Raw genomic sequence first — 21660 nt, 5'->3', positions numbered from 1 at the left:
CCCCACAGATTTTCTATTGGATTCAAGTCTGGGCTCGGGCTAGGCCATTCCAAAACTTTAATTTTCTTCTGGTGAAGCTATTATTTATTGTACTGATTTGAATGTATGCTTTGGGGTCATCAACGTGCTGAAATGTGAAATTCCTCTAGCTTTCTAGCAGACACCTGAAGGTTTTGGGCCAAGAGTGACTGGTATTTGGAACAGTTCCCAATTCCCTCCACCTTGACTAAAGGCCCAGTTCCAGCTGAAGAAAAAGCAACCCCAAAGCATGATACTACCACCACCACCATGCTTAACCGTGGGGTTGGTGTTCTTATGATGCGAAGGGGATCTTAACACATTCTCCCACATGCTTTTGAGAGACTATGTATTGTTTTGCAAGTTTTAGCTGTGCCTGGATGTTTTTCTGTGTAAGAAAAGGCTTCTGTGTTGTAACCCTACGCCACAGGCCAGACACATTGAGAATATGGGAGATTTGTCACATGTAGTACACAACCAGTTCTTGCCAGAAATTCTGGAGGATCCTTCAGTGTTGCTGTATGTCTCTTGGCAGCCTCCCTGACCAGTTTTCATCTTCTCTTTTCATCAGTTCTGGGAATCACAGTTGTCCCATATTTTCTCCACTTTTTGATGACCATCTTCACTGTGTTCCATGGTATATCCAGTGCTGTGGACTTTTTCGTACCCTTCGTCTGATAACAATGAGATCCCTTTGACACTTTGTAAGCTCTCTGGGAACCATGGCTTTTGCTGTAGCAAGCAACTGAGGAAATATCAGGAAAATCCTACTAGGACCGCTGAGCTTTATTTGGGGTTAATCAGAGTCTCTAATGTGTGTACCCAAGAAGACTGAATGCTGTAATTAAAGCAATGGGTGCTTCAAAGTATTTTAAGGGTTTGCACACTCTCACAACCAGCTTATTGAAAGTTGTTTTTTTTTATATCACCCCAGATTTTTGTTTCTCAACTGAATTGTACAGGTTACAGGTCACATTAAAGATGGGAAAAGTTTTGAAAAGATTTACTGTGATCTCTTTTTATATCAGAAAACTTTTATAGTTATGTACTTACCATAACTATAAATGTATGCGATCCATCTCGCCTACATTTGTAACCGATGGGCTCAGAGCAGAGAAACTGCTCTGACTCGGCCGATAAACTAGCACGAAGTCTCCGATTGGCTGGGTCAACCCCTCTATCCCAGGATGCACCACACCCAAGCCCCCAGATCTCGTTTGCCCCACACAAACTGTCCCTCACATGCACTCAACTCACGGAGATACGTGATCCAGGAGAGAAGAAATTAGACCTTCAGTGGAAACCCCAAAAGTGTTTCCTCCAAATCCTTCAGGTAGGGGGCAGGAGGGGGGGTATATACGAATGTAGGAGAGATGGATCGCATACATCTATCGTTATGGTAAGTACATAACTAAAAGATGTAGTGCGATCCTATCTCGCCTACATTCGTAACTGATGGGACTGCGTCCCTAGCACCTATATCCTGGGAGGCTCACTGGAAAAAGAGAAGCCAAAAAATCCAGAACCGTGGAAACGGGGGCTGTCAGGGGATCAAGGTTATGCCGCTGGGCCCAAATAGCAAATCTCTTCCATTTGCTAAAGTAAATACCCTTGGTAGAAGGCTTATGCGAAGAAGACAATATTCAAACCACCTCAGGCGAAAATGCCTGTTGCCCAAGATTGGAAGCAGAGCAGCTAAGCCGCCAGTTTGAGAGTCTGTAAAGACGGATGGGCCTGCCCCGACTGATGAGTCAGGAGGTCCGGAATCGGATTCAGGATCCAGGGGCTGTCCACCGCATACTTCCGCAGGAATGGAAACCACACTTGACTGGGTCAGAATGGGGCTATCAGGATTATGGTGCTTCCCAGACGGATCGCCTTCTGAATCAGTCTGGGCAGTAGAGGAAGTGGGGGGGGGGGGCATAGAGTAGACCGAAGGGCCATTTGTGGACCAGCGCATCCCTGGGTTCTTCCCCAGGAGCAGAGATAAAGGAGTAGTCGCATTTCGCATTCAGCGGACTGGCGAATAGGTCGCAGCAAGGCAACCCCCACCGCGCAAAGATCCGATCTGCCACTTGATCATTCAGGGACCATTCTTGGTGCATCAGGATGTCCCTGCTCAGCCTGTCCGCTATAACATTGGATTTCCCGGGAATGTGAGATGTCACTAGAAACCTCTGGGAAGCAATCGTCCATTCCCACACTCTCATGGCTTCTCTGCAAAGGGGGTAAGACCTGGTCCCTCCCTGTTTGTTGAGGTACCAAACCACTGACATTGTCTGAAAGAAATCGCAATCGTCCCCAGTGGGAGAGAGCTGTGTAGTGCCTACAACGCTAGAGGCACCGCTCTCATTTCCAGGACATTGATATGTAGACGAGTCTCGTGATCTTGCCAAGTGCCTTGGACAGTCCTGCCCAGATAATGCCACAGTCCTGCCCAGATAATGCCCCCCCACCCTATCTGGGAGGCATCCGTGGTCACTGTGGCAACGGGGGATGAAGGGTAGAAGGATTTGCCCAGATTCCGGTTGGAGGAGAGAAGCCACCAGTGAAGATCCCGCCGACACGAGTCTGTGTTAATTATCGGGTGGGGCAATGGAAGTTCCTGGAAGGACCACTGGCTCGATAGGGGCCACTGTAGAATCCACATGTGCAGTCTTGCCAGCGCAACTAATAGAATAGAGGCCGCCATGGATCCTAACAGTTGAAGGACTAACCTGGCCAGAGCTTTCCGACGGGGCAATAGGTCCTTGACTTGGTTCTGTAAAATCCTTATCCTTTCTGTTGGGAGGAAGGCTCGCATTTTTATAGAGTCTAGCTCTGCGCCTATAAAGGGAACACACGCTGTGATGGCATCAATACAGACTTTTCCCAGTTGAATGTTATGCCTAGCAATTGACCCAATTCAATGGTAGTAGTCACAGCATGAGAGAGTAGATGCTTGGTGGGAGCAGTGAGGTGCCAGTTGTCTAGATACGGAAACACCTGGAATCCAAGACGCCTCAGGTGAGCAGTTACCACTGCCAGGCACTTGGTAAACACCCTGGGGGCTGTGGTGAGACCAAAGGGCAGGGCTCAAAACTGGTAGTGACTGGTTCCCAGGTGGAAGCGTAAATGAGTCCTGGACACCTTGTCTAGCTTGATGTGATAATAGGCGTCCTTGAGATCGATGGAGCACATCCAAACTCCTTCTTCCAGCAATGGAAAAATGGATTGTAGCGTGACCATTCGGAACTTGGACTTCTTTACGAAGCGGTTGAGACAGCTGAGATTCAGGATAGGTCTCAAGTCCCCTGTTCTTTTTGGCACCAAAAATAATCTTGAGTAAGTTCCTAATCCGGCCTGGCCTTCGGGGACTGGCTGGATAACTCCTTTTTCCAGCAGCTTTACTACTTCTGTAGCTGCTTGAACCCTTTGACTGGGTGGAACATCTGGGATTTTCCTGGGGGGGGGGGATGAATAAATGGGATGGTGTAACCTCCGGCGATGATCCGGAGCACCCACTGATCCTGAGTGATGGACTCCCAGGCTTTCAGGTGCTCCGAAAAGCGACCCTCAACTGGCTCTGGAGATGCACGGTCGGGCCGTCCCTCAGGGACGTTGGAAGGATGAGCCGCAAAAGGATTCGCAGTCTCCTGCGTTGCGGGGGCCTCAGTCGCCTCTAGGGCGACGTCTTCCAGAACAATTCCCCCCTCTGCCTCTGGAGGGGTGCTCACCTTGATGAGCCAGGAAAGACCTTTGCGATTTCTTGAACCATATCTTTTCTCCCCTCTGAGCCTTGGGATAAGGTCTCGTGGGAAGCGAAAAACAGGCCCCGACGTCAGACAAGGTCTTACCCTCCTGCTTGCATCTAGTGAGGGTGTCCTTCACCTTGGGTCCAAAGAGGGAGGACCCATCAAAGGGGAGTCTGTGAAAGACTTGAACGCCTCAGCAAAATGACACAAGCGCATCCAAGCCTGCCTCCTTAGGGCTATGCCCGAACTCGCTGCTCTACCTGCCCCCTCGGCCGCATATGAAATGAGCCTCAAGGATGAGTCAATGATGGACGACAGGGGCGACAGCTGGGCGTTGACAGACTGAGCCAACGCCTCAAGCACATGTCCCGACAGGGCATCTCCCAACTCCTTCACGAGATCCCTTTGTAGTCTTGTGAAATGGCACAAATAATTCAGTGACCGCAGGGTAAAGGTCGCTGAAGATAGGGTACGGGAATCCATGCTCCTAGATTCCTTGTTAGGCGGATGGATAGACGTCAAAGCCTCTGCCACATCCTGTTGAGTGGCAGATGCCACCACCATAGCATCTACTGGAACTCCCCTAGTGAGAAATTGCTTATCGGGGGGTGCAGACAAGAATTTATTGGTGCAAGTGGGGACAGGCTCCAGAGTCAGGGTGTTCCCACACCCTTCGACAAATGTCCAGTAACACGAAGGGTGGAGATACCCAGGAGGCAGAGGCGGAGGGCTGGGCTCCTAAGGCCTTGAGGAACACGGACTCTTCCACGGAAGGGGTCTTGGAAAGCCAGTCACCCCTCTGTCTCAAGATCTCTAGTATGTCCGAGAACGAGACATTGTCAGAGGACGACTTAGGGGATCCTTCCACATCATCCAGATCGGTGTCTGAGGTGACGGACTCGTCTGGGGAGTCCATGTGCTTCCCCTTACACATCTTTTTCCTAGGGGTCTCCTCAGGCAAGGACTGACAGCCCTTCAGAAACTAGGGGACCACAGAAGGAGGTATCCTCAGGCCTGGGAGCCCCTCTGTCCGAGGACACTGGTGCAAAAGAGGCTCCAGTCGTCGCCAGGGAAGGATCTACAGATTCCGGAGAAGTAACTAGGGGCTTTGCCAGTGCACTCCTCATGGCCTCGAGGGCGGGTCCACCAGAGTCTGCTGAAAGACCCACCTCTGAGGCCCTGACCATAATCGGGGCTCCCCTCGCCGAAGCACCAAGAGGGAGACTGAGCCGAAAACAAAGGCCCCGATCACTCCCTGTCAGGCCCGACCGAAGAGCCACGAGTACCAGGACCAAAGCATCAAGAAGGTCGGAGCAGAAGTTGGTGCCGACGGGCTAGCAGTGGGTCTTAGAATCGACCCGACAACTTCCCTAGCTCCTGTAAACTCCGGCTCCGATGACCCTAAGGTTGTCGAAGGAGGAAGCAATGATACAGGAAGGCTGGCTCTGTAGCCGACTGGGCTGGAGCAGACAGCAATTTGGAAAAGACCGGTAACTGTAGGAGCCTCTGGACGACCCTGCCCAGATCCGAATTAGAGAGCCTAGAGGATTTGGAGGAAACTGAAGGGACTCAACTGACGCCATAAGCTCCAAAATCACCGTAGGAGTTCAGCTCCGAATCGGCTCCAACAGCATCGGAGCAGAGGCAGACTCAAGAAACACCAAAACTTCCTTCGGAGCCGATGAAGTAGGAGCCGAAGAAACCAATTCCAGAGCCGACACTCTGTCTATTGGCTCCAAAGCCATAGGAGCCAAGGGGAGAAATCCCAATTCCGAACCCCTTTCCATCGGCTCCGAAGCCCGTGGAACCAAGGAAGGGGAAGCAGAACTTGGTCTCTCATCTGTCGGCTCCGAGGGCAATGGCGCCGAAGATGAAGACACAGATTTTCCTCTTTTGGCTGGCGGATCCGACGGACTGGTCGGAGCCGACGACTTCTTTTTACCACGAGGCTCTGAGAATAGAAGAACCTCTTCAAAGGATTAATCCTCTTAAAATCATTTCTCTCTCTTGGAGGACCCCCTCGAGAAGGCATGGCAAACACTGCAAAACTCTTGCAAGTGCTTGGCCCCTAGACAGTAAACACAGATGTCATGGCCATCTGTGATCGATATTTTGTATCCGCATTTGGTACATTTCTTGAAGCAAGGAGGCTTATGTTCTTTCCCAGACATTCTCACAAAACACACACAGAAGGGGGAAAGGAATGGGGGTAGAACTTAAAGTTAAACACTTAGAAGGCAGGGCTAAGGCCCTCTAAGTTACAGGCCTAGCCCACCAAACACCTGGAATTTACCACAGAAAAACTTTAACCTAAAACAATCAATACACAGTCAGACAACAAGATAGCTATGAAAATAGCTGTTTTTGGTTAAGAAAAAACCCACCAAAAGCCAAAATTTTGAGTAAAAAAATAAGGTACTTAGCCACCTCCAACTCGAGAGCACGTCGTATCCCTAGAAGCGGCAAACGAGATCTGGGGGGCTTGGGTGTGGTGCATCCTGGGATAGAGGGGTTGGTCCAGTCAGAGACTTCATGCTAGTTTATCGGCCGAGTCGGAGCAGTTTCTCTGCTCTGAGCCCATCAGTTACGAATGTAGGCGAGATAGGATCGCACTACATCTAGCATTTTAACAGGGGTGTGTACACTTTTGATATCCACTGTAAAAGTGGATAAGAGTAACGCAAGTACAGTTACTCCCCCTTTTTTTAATATACATTTATTGCCTATACAAGCCATACAGCCACCACCTGCAAAGTCCTAGGCCCAGGAGCTTAATAAAAATCCACAAAAGACAAAATTGGAAGCTAAAACAGTAATCCAAGCCAAAAAACAAATTTTATATTTGTTAGTTAGAAAGTTTCAGCTTTACCCGGTTAGGGATCGCTACAGCAGATCACCTGTCCACTCATGATTGGCAGCAGAGTTTTACGGTGTCAAGTTGCCAGCCCGGCGCCCAACCTTCAACAGAAGGCACACACATGCACCTAGGACCACTTTGGAGTGTCCAATCCACCTACAGCATGTCTTTGGGATGTGGGAGGAAACCCAGCGGAAACCCACATGACACAGGGAGGACATGCAGACTCCGCACAGAAGGCACCCCAGCAAAGGATCGAACCGGAGAACCTCTTGCTGTGTAGTGACAATGCTAACCACTGCACCACTGTGGCCGCCCCTAGTTAGGTTCGTAACCCCAAAAGCACAAAATCAGCAATGTGCTAAGCTGATTCTAACCGACATACAGACTGAAGATATAGCTAACTTACTAGTCCATAAATTTAGCTCTAAAAACTTTTCCCCGGTCCCCTTTGCCAGTCTCAAGATGTACCTGAAATTAACGTCTCAAGCTATCATCTATACACATCCTGAAAGTGCTATCAAAAACGCTAAAAATACTGCATTGACAGGTCCTGACAATATTCTTGGGGCATCTTAAATAGCATAAAGCACTATTTATGGTACACCCTTGACACTGTTTTATCTCGGCCTTCATACAGGTTTTGTACTAAGTGAGCAGATAACAGCTAATCATTCCCAGTATAAGGGAGGACCTTCAACAGACTCAGGCAATTACAGACCCATAAGTCTAACCAGCCTAATATGCAAAGGCACAGAAAGACTTATGACATCAGGACATAGGGAATTTCCAAACAATGGACCAGCCCCAGTTTGGATTAGTCAAGGGTAGGTCAGGTATCCTCAACCTGGTGGAGTTGTTTTTTTAAAAAAGGAAATCACCAAAGCAATGGATGAAGATAAAACCACAGTGCATACCTGGGGAACTGTAGAGAGTTAAATAAACCTTACCCTCCGACTTGTCAACTGGCTCACAGGTAGGGCACAAAAACAGGGGAAGTCACATCCACAAAGTGACCAGTCACCAGTGGAGTCCCCAGGACTCTGTGCTAGGACCTCTCCTGCTTGGCATATACTGTTCTGAAGTAAAAGCCAACACCAAAGGCTCTGGTTGACTGTTTGCAGACAACTGCAAGCCAGGAGCAGTCACTGAATCCCCCAATGACTTGGCAAACCTGCAGGAAAGTCTGGATCAAACAACTGGTATCAAAACTCACGGCCTGAAACTAAATGCATTACTGCATCCTTTGGGAAGTCATCTACCCCAGGCAGCTACCACAATGATAATATGCCCTTAACAGTGGACCCAGTTCAGGATTTGGGAACTTATGTTGACAATGATCCAATCTTTGATCAACATATTTATTGCTCAAAGAAAGTCCTATACTGCACAGCTAACAAACAAAGGGAGTGACAAGATCTAGGAATGTCATTGCCCCCCACCTTTACTCAGCCCATATTGGGCCAATCATTGTATATATACACAATTCTCCCTCTGCATGTACCTCTCCAGACATGGAAATGCCCACAGAAATACCTTACTAAAACGATACAAGGCCTATCTCACAGACTGCCAAGACAGGACCTTTACCTACCATACAAGACATCCTCAAACCCATTACTGATGGAGTATTGCTGATGTGCAGAAAATCTGTCTAGGGATCTAAACCTTTTCTGCAATATCAATGTCAACAGACAGCTTTGTAAGGACATGTATACAATCTTAGATGACACGCTGCTGTGGAACAGACTCTTCATCCACAAAGTTCACCCCATGTACAACTTCAATCTATTCATGGTAAACAGAATGTGAGAACCCATGCATGGGATAAAGCACTTAGGAACTGCCTCTATCAGTTAGTAGTACAGGGGGCAGTCCTGGGGTAATTTTCTATGGTATGATCCCAGTTATTCTCATTAGGGGAAATACACAATTAAATTATCAACCATGGGATGAGCAAGGCCAACCTACAACCAAATGAAAGACCATTTCAACCAAATGGTTGAGACTAAGCACAGAGGAAAATGTGCTAGGTTTAAAATGGCATGCACCGGCAGCTAGCCTAGTACTTCTCATATGAACGTACAAATACCCAGTTCATTAGAAATCCCCTTTCATAGGGGACCAAAAAGAAAAAACTCCCAAAGGTAATAGAATGGTACATCTTACAATAGATGTATGCAAATACACAACTGTACAATACACGACAAGCAGACAAACTTAATACTGTATAATGCTTGCTCATAAGCCAAGGATGGCACAGGGGTGCAGCAGTTGTCACCTCATAGCATGAAGTTCTCGGGTTTGAACCCTGGCTGGGATGCCTTCTGTGGGGCATCTGCATGCCCTCCCAGCCTTCATGTTGGTTTGCTCCCATGTTACAAAGACATGCATCTAGAGCATTTCTCCACAGCCTCTGCTAAAAACTGGTTTTGTTCCAAGTCGGACTTTCCTGGTTAACAAAAGGAACATAAATAAATGTATCCTACTTTTGTGCATTAACATTTGTTTACTGGAAAGTCCGATTGGGCACTGGTACCCTTTTTTCAGCAGAGGCTCAGGAGAAAAGCTTCAAGGTAATGAATTAGCAGGCAGTAGTAGTACAGAACACATTCTGTATGCCTTTTAAACAAGGATGCATAGAGTTGTAGTGAGTAGAATCTAAGTTACTGAAAAACACAAAACCACTAACCAGTGTAACTTGCACAAAACTAATAAAATAGCCAAGTACACCAAAAGAATCCATAACAAGCCGCTGTTGAAATGAATAATTAAAACATAAAAAAAAATACTGCACAGTAAGATTCAGAGGAGGTTAGAAAGAATGGGAAGAGACTGGATAAGCAATTCAAACAAACAATGAGGGGGGAAATATATGCATGTCTCCCAAATATGCAACAAATCTAGACTACTTAGAATTTCTGCTTGAAATGTTTATACTATTTGTATACTTCAAGTACACTCTATACAGAATTTTTCCTCAGGTGGACAGCAACTGGAGTTGCTATGAGGAAGAAAAAAGTAACTGGGAACATGTGTGTAATGAGTTGGCAGACTTTATTCCCAGCAGACTACTCTATCAGGGATACTGGGTGAGCAAACTTGTGTAACTAGGGAAATTACTTCTTTCTTAACTATGAGACAGAATCGGAATTGCCCACAGCAATACCTTGCCAAGTTCAATTATAGTGGCTGCCTAAAAAGCAACTATGTCACAAGTGATAAATTTATGAAAACACACTAACAAAATACACCAGAAAGAGGAGGTTTAATATGGAGTGCCTTCGTCCTGGATATATGGACTTCCATCAGAACACCAAATAAGACCATCTTTAATTGACAAAAACATAACTACATTTCTTAACTGACCTAATGCCTTAAAAGGTACACATTACTAGTCCATCAAGAAGAACAATTAACATTTTAAAGTAATGAGATAAAGCTGTTTAACATGCTATTTTACATTTGTTGATCGGGATAGTCCAACTGGAGCAATGTCCATTTTCAGTGGAGGCCCGGGGAGATAATGTTTCTATTAATAGAGGAAGACTAGGAGCTTATCAATCCAGTCAGGAAATAAGGGTGCTTCTTATCAAGGATGAAAAAGTACAGTGGCAGACTGGTTTGTGAGGACATGAAGACGTTGGGTTTCCTGATCTGTGGAACAGAGGTGGGAAGAGAGTTCTAGATTTCAGGAAGACAGCTACTGAAAATAACTTTGCACACGCAACATCCTTTAGTGAAGGCTAACACAGAAAGAAGTTCTTAAGGAACAAACAGCTGATTGTGAATGTTTAAAACGTTAAATGTATAATATTTTAAATGCTACTTTAAGTCAATTTGGGTATTCAAGCCAACAAAGTTGCTTTACAGTAGTAAAAAGACTTCTGCTATGCACACTGGTAACGAAACCTTGCTAAGAGTGATATTTTTACATCAAGAGTTCACCTTGGGGTTAACAGCATTTTTAGATTTAGTACAAGGATAGACCATATGAGCAAAGCCTTAATAAATACGTGAAGAGCTGGGTAATATTCAGACGTGTAGACTACTACTCAAACATTGCTTGCTGGATAACTATGTTGACAAGTAGGGGACCAAACATTGAGCCATGAGGGACTTCTAGTAACTGAAAGTGGATTTGCATAGTTGCCATTTACATCCATTGCCACCAGTTATCTGTTCCTCAAGTAGCTAGACAAGTCATCTAAATTAGTGCACTGAACACTTTTCCCCATATCAAATACGGCTCAGCATATGACAAGGGGACAAAGACAACTCATCATCCATACCTCCACCTTTTCTGTTTACACAGAAGATTGGTGCGACACCCCAGCAGTGAAACAGAGGCAATGTTCTCCATGCTGGATAGCTAGCTCTTCAACTAAGCAATAAAACTGACTTCAAATCAATGAGGAAATTAATACAGCCTTTCCTCGTGCTCATTTTAAGGTTTGATATAAAGGTACTTTACCGTAGTTGGCTGGAAACACTATGCCATGAAACTGAGAAATTAAAGTCTTTATTACCCACGCTTGTGCTTCAATGGCTGTCAGTCTCTCCCTTATGAACCAAGTCTTGTGCACTGCTCAGCATGAATTCTCCAAACACTGTAGTTCATTTAATAAGATTTTTATTAGATGTTTACAATATCCAAAACACTGTCTCCATTAACAGTTCTGATAAACAATTCAAGTTGCTGTAAATCATTCAGACTGTCCCGAACAAAGTAAACTGACAGTCTCTAGATGACTAGTTTTCTGTACTCGTGCTCTAGGCATCTTTTCTGAAGTAATAGGTCAAATGAACTTACTAACCTTAACTGCTCTGCTAATCTGAACACTGCATATTACATACTCCTTTTCAGTAATTTTCCTCTATTTACTATATCCAACCCTAATCCTTGATCCTTAAACCAAGTCTTGTGTTTAGCTTACTTGATTCTTTCCTTGAGAAAATAACATAAGTACTCTGCAATCAACAAGGTCAACATTCAAAGAAAGATTTTTGTTTTTTGCCTTCTAAAATGTACGCATAAATAAGACACAATTTCTAGCTTATTTTATTATTTATATTTAGCCTGTCTAAAATGAAAAAAAAAAAAAAGCTCTCATCCAACACTCATCTATATTACAGAGAGCAACCCAATCACTCAAATTCTACCACAAGCCTATTGATTCCATCTGTTCAGTGGACGCTCCAAAACTACACACCATGCTAGGTGTATAGAAAAAATAAGTTTTTAGTTACGCAATATTTCTGAGATCATAAATGAAGGGCCACCAGCCCTGAATACCTATATTAAGTAATGTTATACAAGTATAGATTATGCATGCGTTCACACGCACACATTTACACAGTTTCCTTACTAGAGAACTAGAAAGCCAACGCTATCAACCACATCAGCACCACTTAACGTAATATTTTCCAAAAGGAGAAAATACTAGATTAGTCCACCTCTCCCAATGTACTCACATAATACAACTAGCGGAGCTGCGACAAAGGCATAACCTTGAAAACGTGCAAAGCAAATCAACCAGAAATGAAACGTAAAGCAATAAATAAAAGTGAAAAAAAAGGCAGTTAAAGACGAAAAACAAGAGTTTTTAGCGTACTTCACTGATATTTATTAATCCAACAAAAACTACAAGCAGATACTCTTAGAAGCGGGGGTAATACACATACGTCTGACAGACAGCAGCACGAAGTCTACACACAAATTCACACTACGGAAATGAAGTCAAGAAATATAAAAGTGAATCTATACCAAACTCGTAAGTTAAACTACATCAAATCACAAGAAATACAGCAACACAAGGACTCCATGCCCTTAGCAACTTAAACCGCATCAACATACTAAACTTATCGAAAGCAAGTGAAAAAAGATAACACATGTGAAGTTTAACCAATAAACATTGCTCAAGGAAAAGCCTATGATAGTCTCCAACAGCAAGTACTACGGGCCCTGACCTTCAATTAGGACAGGGGTTGCTCTATAAATGTTTTATAACCAAGAAACCCAACATAAAAGGTCATACAACAGCAGAAGTCAGAAGATCTTACTAAACGGTCAGCACATCATCAAACAAAATAATATGGCCCATTCAACTGTTAAAGTTATTCCCAAACTGCAAAGAGGTCATACCTACAACATGGCGGTTCACAAGTCTTTGAACAAGCCAACAGCATTTTAATACTTCAGAAATATTCATCAAATAAGTACAATGCTTACAATGCCAGTCTGTTTAGGAAGAGAACGGACGAGAGCTGCAGCAACACGGACAGAAAGCATTTTTGTGATTTGCACACTGCACCCTTCCTTCCCAGTCTTCCTCCGCTAAACAGCTCTTAAGGTTCTTAACGCGGAGTGAGAAGATGGCACACGTACTGCAGACTTCTGTATGGAAAGGTTACTGACGCTCGCGAGCTTTACCCCGGAAGTAGTAATTGTGACAACTACTTAAATTATACGTGGTTTGTATATTTGTAGACCTATTTAAACAGAATGAGTGCTTAGATATTAAAATAGTTCAATTTTATAATTCGTTTGAGTAGGATGCTGTGATCTTTCAGTGATTGTCATCATAATTAACGTATCACTTCAAATACCACCTTTGAAGGACTGAAGTGGAAAATCCTCCTTTAGCCACACCTCTCTAGACTGCTGAACATACAGAATTCTTTTTGCAATGTCACTTTGGTAGGTAAGGAAGCCTTAAAAATTAAATGTGCTGATTGAAGTAGCTAAGTCCGGTGGAAAAGATGAGGGGTCGACAATAAAAATTGAACAAATGAGAACAATGTTTAGTAAGGAATACAGTAGAAGACTAAAGTTAGTATCGAAAAAAGCCTTGCAATCAAACTATAAATCAGTTTGCTCTTCCTGTTCTAACTTAAGAGCATTGGTGTGATTGATTAGCCCCAAGAAGAATTGAATCAGACAAGAAAAATGCGTCATGGGTCCATAAGTAACTACTATGTTAGCCGCTGTTGCGGACCACTTTAACTTTAGACAGTTTCCCTTTTGATGCTTGAAATAACCAGTCCCGTTTTGTGATAGATGGCATTACCCAACAAATGCTTGATAATTGTACATTACCCCTGTTGAGAATAACTGTGATCTTTCTGTAGATAATTTGAGGGGATCTATGCATAGGAAAAGCAATTAAAGCTGTTTCTCACCATTAGTAGTGGTGGTGTGTGTGTGTGGGGGGGGGGGGGGGTGTCCTGAGGTAAATTTACTGCTTCTCATCCATAGATCCAAGTTGCACTTGAATATGGACAGAGATGAGCTTTGTTTTAAGTGGAAGAGGAGTCTGTTCCAGAGCAGCAGTATTCTCTACAAGATAAAAACACACACAAGGCCATAAATCTCTGTAGCCTTGCGTGTGTTTTTTTATCAGTTTTTCTTCTGTTTTTGTTTGATTTGGATCCAATCCACTGCAAGACAAACCTGTCTCTCCAAACTGTTCTGTTGATGTCACAAAAGAGGTTTAGATCCCTAGATAAATTATTTCTGATGCTGTTTGACTTGATGATATTCAGTAAATCTATTAATATTGGGTTGGAGAATGTCTTGTATGCAAGACCCTCTTAGCAGTCTGTAGGATGCTGACAATAGTGGCAGAGCTTTGAGTCAGTCTACGGAGGGCATATTGTTTAAACATTGTTTCCTTTTAGTAAGGTCTCTGTGGATTTTCCAGTTGCATGTGTCTGAACAGATACATGCCAAAGGGAGCATTATACTCAGTGACTGACCTAATGAGGGTTGAGTAAAGGGGGCAAATAACATCCCTAGATCTAGGCACAATTTCTTTGTTTATAAGCTGAGCAATATAGAAGGGCTTTATTTTGACAATGGAAACATGTTGGTCAAAATCCCACCATTAACTGGAAAAACTACTCCTGTACCAACTCTTTTGTTCAACGTTTTCTGGAATTCATAAATTCCAACACCTTCGATCAACTTATCCACACCCCCAGCAGGGGCAGTAATATCCTAGACATGGTCATTACGAATATGGGTGACCAGTGTTCCACACCAAAGGTCAATTCCTCTTTGGTCAGATCTGACCACAAGCTAATCACCCTAGACATCTGCATCCCACCCCCACCCCCATTAGGGAAACTACCGTAAAAAATTCTCCAAAGCCAACTTCACGCTTCTTAAGACAGAAGTGGCAAACTTCACGACACCCATGCAGATGGACAATAGAGGAACGATTGCTGAATCCTACACAATTGCACTTTATAAGCACTTACACGAGTGCATGGATCGTGCTATCCCGAACAGAACCAAGATGCTATCCTCCAAAAAAATGAAGCCAATCTGGTGGTCCCCTGCCATAAACAAACTCTACAACAGAAGAAAGAAACTGTTGCAAAAAAGAGTAAAATCCCATGATTGGAAGAACTCCCTGGTCAGCCTCAGTAAGAAGCTGCGATCCCTCATAAAATCCTCCAAAGCTAGTTATGAAAACAAAATCACCACTGATTCTAAAGACAACCACAAAGCATTCTATAGCTATGTCAAGAATCTCAATGGCAACACTCAGATCTGCTGAGTTACAGCACAATGGCACTAAATATACAGAACCAACTGATATTGCCAACATCCTGGCAGATAGATTCAGTGCTAACTTTACCTCCCTGTCACCCCCCTAAAGGGCTCATCTCTATACCGGAAGAATGCAAAGTTCCTGTAATCACAGCTGCACAGGTAAAAAACACACTCTCCAAAGCCAAGAACACAGCATCCATGGGACCTGACAACATCCCAGGCTGTGTTCTACACGGACTACAGAACGAACTGGCACCCCACCTAAGTACCATGTTCAATCATAGCCTCACCTCAGGCTTTGTGCCCACCGAATGGTGTACAGCAATGGTTATCCCACTCCACAAAGGGGGATCTACCACGGACCCCAGAAACTACCGCCCATTTAGCCTGACGAGCCTGGTCTGTAAGGCCATGGAACGTATCGTCATAGAACATATAAACAAAGACATTGGTAATCTCCAAACTCTGTACCCCACCCAGTTTGGGTTTGTAAAAGGCAGATCATGTCTCCTAAACCTGATAGACTTTTTTGAAGTAGTCACCAAAGCCATAGACAAGGGTAAAATGGTTCACACAGCCTATCTAGATCTCGCCAAGGCTTTCGACACCATCCCCCACTCTGGAATTATAGATAAACTCACTAAACTAGATATAAATCCCTGCATCACAAAATGGGTTGCCAACTGGCTCACTGACAGAACCCACACTGTGAAAGTAGCAAACTCCCAATCCGACTTCAGACCAGTGACAAGTAGAGTACCACAAGGTTCATTCCTGGGTCCTCTCCTGTTTGGTGTCCACTTCTCTGAAGTACAGGCTAACACAGAAGGTCATTGGTTAACGAAGTTTGCAGATGACTGCAAACTAGGAGCCATAATCGAAAGTCCTAACGATGTGGACATCCTACAAAAGGGCCTCACTGTGACAGATGCCTGGTGTCAAAGCCATGGCCTCAAGCTCAATGCCAAAAAGTGCATTGTCATCCCCTTTGGTAAAAACTCTGTACCCATGAACTACCACATAGGTGGTAGTAAACTTAAAACCGAAAGTGTGATAAGAGACCTTGGGACATAGGTGGACAGTAGTCTCTCCTTTGATAATTCCACATCACCACAGTAGTCAGGAAATCCTTCTACGTGGCACACCTCATCACAAAAAGGTTTCTCATCCAGGAAAAAAAGAGGTTATTGTTTCCCTCTACTTGTCACTCATTAGACCCATTATAGAGTACAATGCCCCTTTTGGTGTGTACCTCACCAGACATCTACAACAACTGGAAAGGCTGCAGAAATACCTCACAAAGAGGATTACCGGCCTCAGACAGATGCCCTATGCAGACCGTCTCAAAAATCTCCAGCTTTATTCCGTCACATATCGCTGACTCATAGGCGATCTCTGCCTAACATACAAAGCTATGTCAAACCCAGAGCTGTTGGACATGCTCCACTTAAAGAAGTCCCAATTCCTGTGAGCTACACGCTCTAGGGACCTAAACCTTGTCATCATAATAAACAGAACATGCTGAAGGGATAGATTCATGTCCCAGAGACTTCCCATACTCTGGAACAAACTACCTATCTATATCAAACAAAGCTCCTCATTAGCACTCTTCAAGAAAAATCTTGATGATTGGATGGGAAATAGGAAATTCATCCTGGGGATCACTTCTGTGGCTCTGCTTGACAGTGGCACAGGAAAATAATTTTCCTGGGTGGTGAAAGCCAGGGTACCTTTTTGGCTAGGCTTGTATAGGCCATAGGGCCAATAGCCTAGTACCTACATATGACCCTAAAAGTTAGGTCACTGTCCACTTATGCTTCCAAATCCCAAATAGCTGGGTCAACTGTTAGGGGCATATTATCAATGTGATAGTTCCCTGGGGTAGATGACTACCCAAAGGATATGATAATGCACTTTCTGATATTTAGTTTCAGTCGTGATTTTGTCACCAGTTATTTATTTAGGGAAAACCTTCCTGCAGGTTAACCAAGTCATTTGTTGATCTGCAAATTTAGCTAGCCAGAACCCTTTGGTATTGTTTTTTACTTGAGAGAAATATATGACAAACAGGAGAGAACTCAGCACAGAACCCTGGGGGACTCCACTGATGACTGGTCTCTTTGTGACGGTAATTACTCCTATTTTGATTTCCTGCATCCTATCTGTGAGCTAGTTGGCAATCCAATGAGTGACAAAGAGGTTTATCCCAGTTTATTTAGCTGTTCTACTATACCAGAGTGTGGGATTGCATCAAAATCTTTGGATGGGTCAAGGTATGCTATGTGTACTATTTATCATGTATATCAAGTGATACATAAAACAGTATAAGGTTATATATCCCAAGCTCTGATGGAAGTATGGTCCTCCTCAAAATTGACTACATATTTGATAACTTCATCAAATCCAAAAATACTGAAAGTTCTAATGCATGAAGAGAAGAGGTATAAGATGACATCTTTGCTTAGTTTAGCATTAGTATTTCAAAACAAGGTAGGAATCAAATCAGAAGTAGACAAGAATCAGACAGCAACTGAAAGTGCCCAAAAACAAAAGACCAGAAGAGAAGGAAAGAAAAGTGGAGAGTCCAGACATATAGTGGCAAGTACAGAGATCTTTTGGAACAATCTCATGCCAACCAATATTCGATGCAGGAATGGTTAAGGAGAGACTAACTGAAACTGAAAAAATGAAATGCTAATAATGGCACCCCAAGATAGTAGACTATGTACGTGTAGGCTTACAAAGTCCATTGAAAAGTTGGAGATGTAAGACAAAACTGCAAACAGTTACTGGTGAGCATAATATGAAAATATCAAAAACTTTAAGTGTCAAAATGGATTTTCTCTAGAAGAATTATTTCAGACATTACAACTGACAAATGGATTTCTGTATTTCAGACCAGAAATATGTTTGTATTCTGAAAAGCATGGGTATAACAACTGTATGTTGCAAGCTGTATAAAGCTCCTTGTACTACATTTTTATAAAACAAAGGAATGTTATAGGACTTGAATAAAAATAAAAAAAAAAACTGCAAAAATGTGAACCTTTTATTCACTTAGCACTTTTGCAAAGAGAAATTATAGTTATTCATGTTAAAAATTATGATGCTAAATAAGATTCTGAAGATATGTTAGATTTCAAGTAGTTTGGTTGGTAATTGATACTGTATACCTGTAAATATCCTGGACTTAATGATGTGGAAATTTTTAAAACAAATTTGAAAATAAAAGTGTTAAAACATTGAAGTTAAAAACAATTGGTTTTATGTTGATGTGGATTTTTATGTTTCAAACTCAGTTTGAAGACGTCTAGGTTATAGATGAAACTGCTGAGTGAATAAAACGATTTTTGCAAAGTTTTTTATATCTATTAGTTTATTATTGGAGTACCGGACTGTTATTTGATAGTTTAATTGTATATTGTAGAACATGGATTGCCCAAATGAAGCAGATGGAAACATAAATATATCTCTGTAGTCTGACCTTGTTTTTTCACTTGTGTAATGAATACAGCCTTGTTTGTATTACTGTATGGATGAACTCATGGGATAGTACTACTATAATGCAGTATTGGCAGGTTCTGAGTAATAATTGTACATCTCTACTTTCAGCCAAGGATGTTATTATGATTGGGAAGGAGTTTTTATGAGTATCATGTTTTCATTAACTTAATCTCTGTAGTTTTACAATGTTAGTCTAATTTTAGATTGTATGACATCATGTTAGGCTTCACTCTTCCAATCTAGTCTGATAAGTAAATGTTTTGCCTTAACCTGCTTTTGTGTCTCAGTGGATTTACTGAAAATGGATGATAGTAAATAACCTCTTAACATTGGTGTGCTCAAACAGTTTTCATAAAAGGACCTAGCATGTTATCTCCTCTACCTCTCTCCAAAAGGCAGATAAGAGGATGAAAAGGAGAGGCAAAGATGGAAAGAAAAAAGGAATCCCATTTCACCAAAATTAGACCATAGACTAGACCATCTGGACATCCTGCTTGCAGAATTGTGGGGGCTAAGGCAGCATGAACTGCAGTCCACAATAGAGTATGTTTTGTCTAAAAGAAAAAAAATTGAAAACAGATACCATTTCATTGTTTTTCATTCTGCAAGATATATGGACAGTGGGCAAACTTTCCTTTTAATTGCATTTCAGCAATGAAGTTCTTAAAGTATTTCAGGAATTAAAAAGCTAATACATGAACACTCTTTGGTCTTAGCATTAATGACATGCTGTATGGTAAGTATATTGAATGTTAAAATAATCTCTGCCAAGTAGCAGGACCAACAAGATAAAAATACACAAGGTAATCCTCAACTGTCATGCAGATAGGAAATGAAAAGGCACAAAGCCAACTACTGAATGCAAATTTTCAGCATTCTTGGAAGCTGTCATTTTAAAGACACGAGGCAAAAAAGGATCAAAGTTTGACTTTTTTTGCAATATTGAGTTTACCCATAAACTAGTTTAGACTTCAAGCAGTAGTATTTGTAAGTTTGTCACACAGTCATTGTTATAATTTGCCCAAAGAAGACAGATGAAAATATGTCTTAATTTAAAGTAGAAGATAATATTCTGCCTGGTAATGTTTTTCAGTGCTTCTACTCCCAGATAATTTAAAGACTGAATAGTAAAAAATGAAAAGTATCTATTCTAATAAACACAGAGTACAGGAAAATACTTTTGCTAGAATGCATTCCTTTTTCTTTAGCAAGTGCCATAAATCCTAAAGCTCCTCACATGGAAAGTATTTTGGAAAATGCCTAAACAGACACACTGTAACAAGCCAGATCAGCAAAAGGGAAAGTTAGAGGAAAAATGTTTTGTAATAAAGAGTCTTTTATTTTAATAACTTTTTCTTTCTTTCTTTTCACAGGTTCTATATGCAGCGACATTTAAAAAAAAAACATCATGTTTAGACAGGTGTTACAAGCTCCCAAAAATCTTTCTTTGTAGGTTCCCCAGCCATTTGCATTTGATGATTTGTAGATGTGGGCAATATACCAGATGTTGTTGCGGATATAAATCACCAGTAAATTTTCATGAATTTAAAAGACAATTAATCTCATGGGTGGTTAGATGTGATGCTATAGGATGTTAAATTTCATTTCTTCCACTTTTACAAAGTTACAGTGTTGACTTTTTATTTATTGCTGGTGCTATACTCTTGTCTTAATGACAGAACTTCAGCTGCAGAGTGTAAAGGGCATTTTATTGCAATAATCAAACACACAAGAAATGCATATTGCATAAAAGCTAATGTGTTCTGATATTTTTGACAGGAACGTTTACAGGGTAAAACCACCACCATAACAGATACAAGCATGCAAAATCTGAAGGTAATGCTACTCAATGCTAGAAGTCTAAACCTCAAAATGCACTCTCTCGAGGCACTCCCAAAACTGGAGAACATTGATATCTGTGCAGTAACTGAGACCTGGTTCAAGGCTCCAGAGAGCACCCCTGCAATACCAGGCTACAATTCTTACCACACTTTTCGGCCACAAAACCAAGACCGAAACACTAAAGGTGGAGGAGTGTCCATATTCACCAAGGATATTCACACCTCCAGACTTAGTTACCCAACACAATGCATCTGAAATTCTCCAGGTACAACTAACACTAGCTAAGACTGCAATCCAAATTTTAGCTTGCTACAGATCCCCCACCATGCCCCAAGATTCTCACTACACCTTTCTAAACATACTGGAAAATATTAAGATACAACCAAACACCCTAATATTGGGCAATTTCAACTACCCTGCCATTAATTGGGAAAACTACTTTGGTACCAACTCCTTTTCCCAACAGTTCTTGGAATTCATAAATTCTAACACCCTGGATCAACTAATCCATTGTCCCACCAGGGGCTCCAGTATCCTAGACCTGGTCATTACCAACATGAGAGATAGATGCTCCACACCAGTGATCACCCCCTCATTGGTCAGGTGTGACCATAAGCAAGTCACCCATGACATCCACGTCCCACCCCCAACCCCAGTAAGGAAACATCCTTAAAAAACTTATCCAAAGCCAACTTCATGCTACTGAAGTCAGAAGTGACAAACTTCACAACACCCATGCAGACGGGATCTGGAAGTTCGACTGCAGAATCCTACACTCAGGCACTGTACGGGCACATCCACTCGTGCATGAATCGTGCCATCCCAAATAGAACCAAGATGCTCTTCTCCAAAAAAGGAAGCCAATCTGGTGGTCCCCTGCTATAAACAAACTATACAACAGAAGAAAGAAACTGTTGCAGAAAAGTGGAAAATCCCAGGATGCAAAAAACTCCCTCACCAGCCTCAGTAAGAAGCTGAGATCCCTCATAAAATCCTCAAAAGCTAGTTACGAAAAAAAATTGCCAAAGATTCCAAAGACCACAAGGCATTCTATAGTTATGTCAAGAATCTAAATGGCAATGCTCAGATCTCCTCTGAGCTACAACAGAATGGCATTAAATATACTGATCTCAAGGATATTGCCA

At 42.6% G+C, this 21660-nt stretch overlaps 1 protein-coding gene across 2 annotated transcripts in view; it reads right to left on the bottom strand.

Annotated features, from left to right (window-relative positions):
* The window catches only part of ATP5F1A (ATP synthase F1 subunit alpha), a 288472-nt gene extending 275467 nt beyond the window's left edge, over positions 1 to 13005 (bottom strand). Inside the window, exon 1 of one of the 2 annotated variants that reach the window (XM_044081922.1) lies at positions 12842 to 13005. In XM_044081922.1, coding sequence (XP_043937857.1) covers positions 12842 to 12901 — 60 coding nt within the window. In that variant the 5' untranslated portion in view covers positions 12902 to 13005. The remainder of the gene's footprint in view (positions 1 to 12841) is intronic. The other variant, XM_044081915.1, reaches the window with a different exon arrangement.
* Positions 13006 to 21660: the final 8655 nt, after the last annotated feature.

This window comes from Protopterus annectens, chromosome 1.part1, assembly GCF_019279795.1.
Source record: "Protopterus annectens isolate FY-2018-M chromosome 1.part1, PAN1.0, whole genome shotgun sequence".
In the NCBI taxonomy this organism is placed as follows: Eukaryota; Metazoa; Chordata; order Ceratodontiformes; family Protopteridae; genus Protopterus; species Protopterus annectens.
Note: the sequence above shows the minus strand (reverse complement) of the source record. Positions and strands in the feature narration are given on the sequence as shown.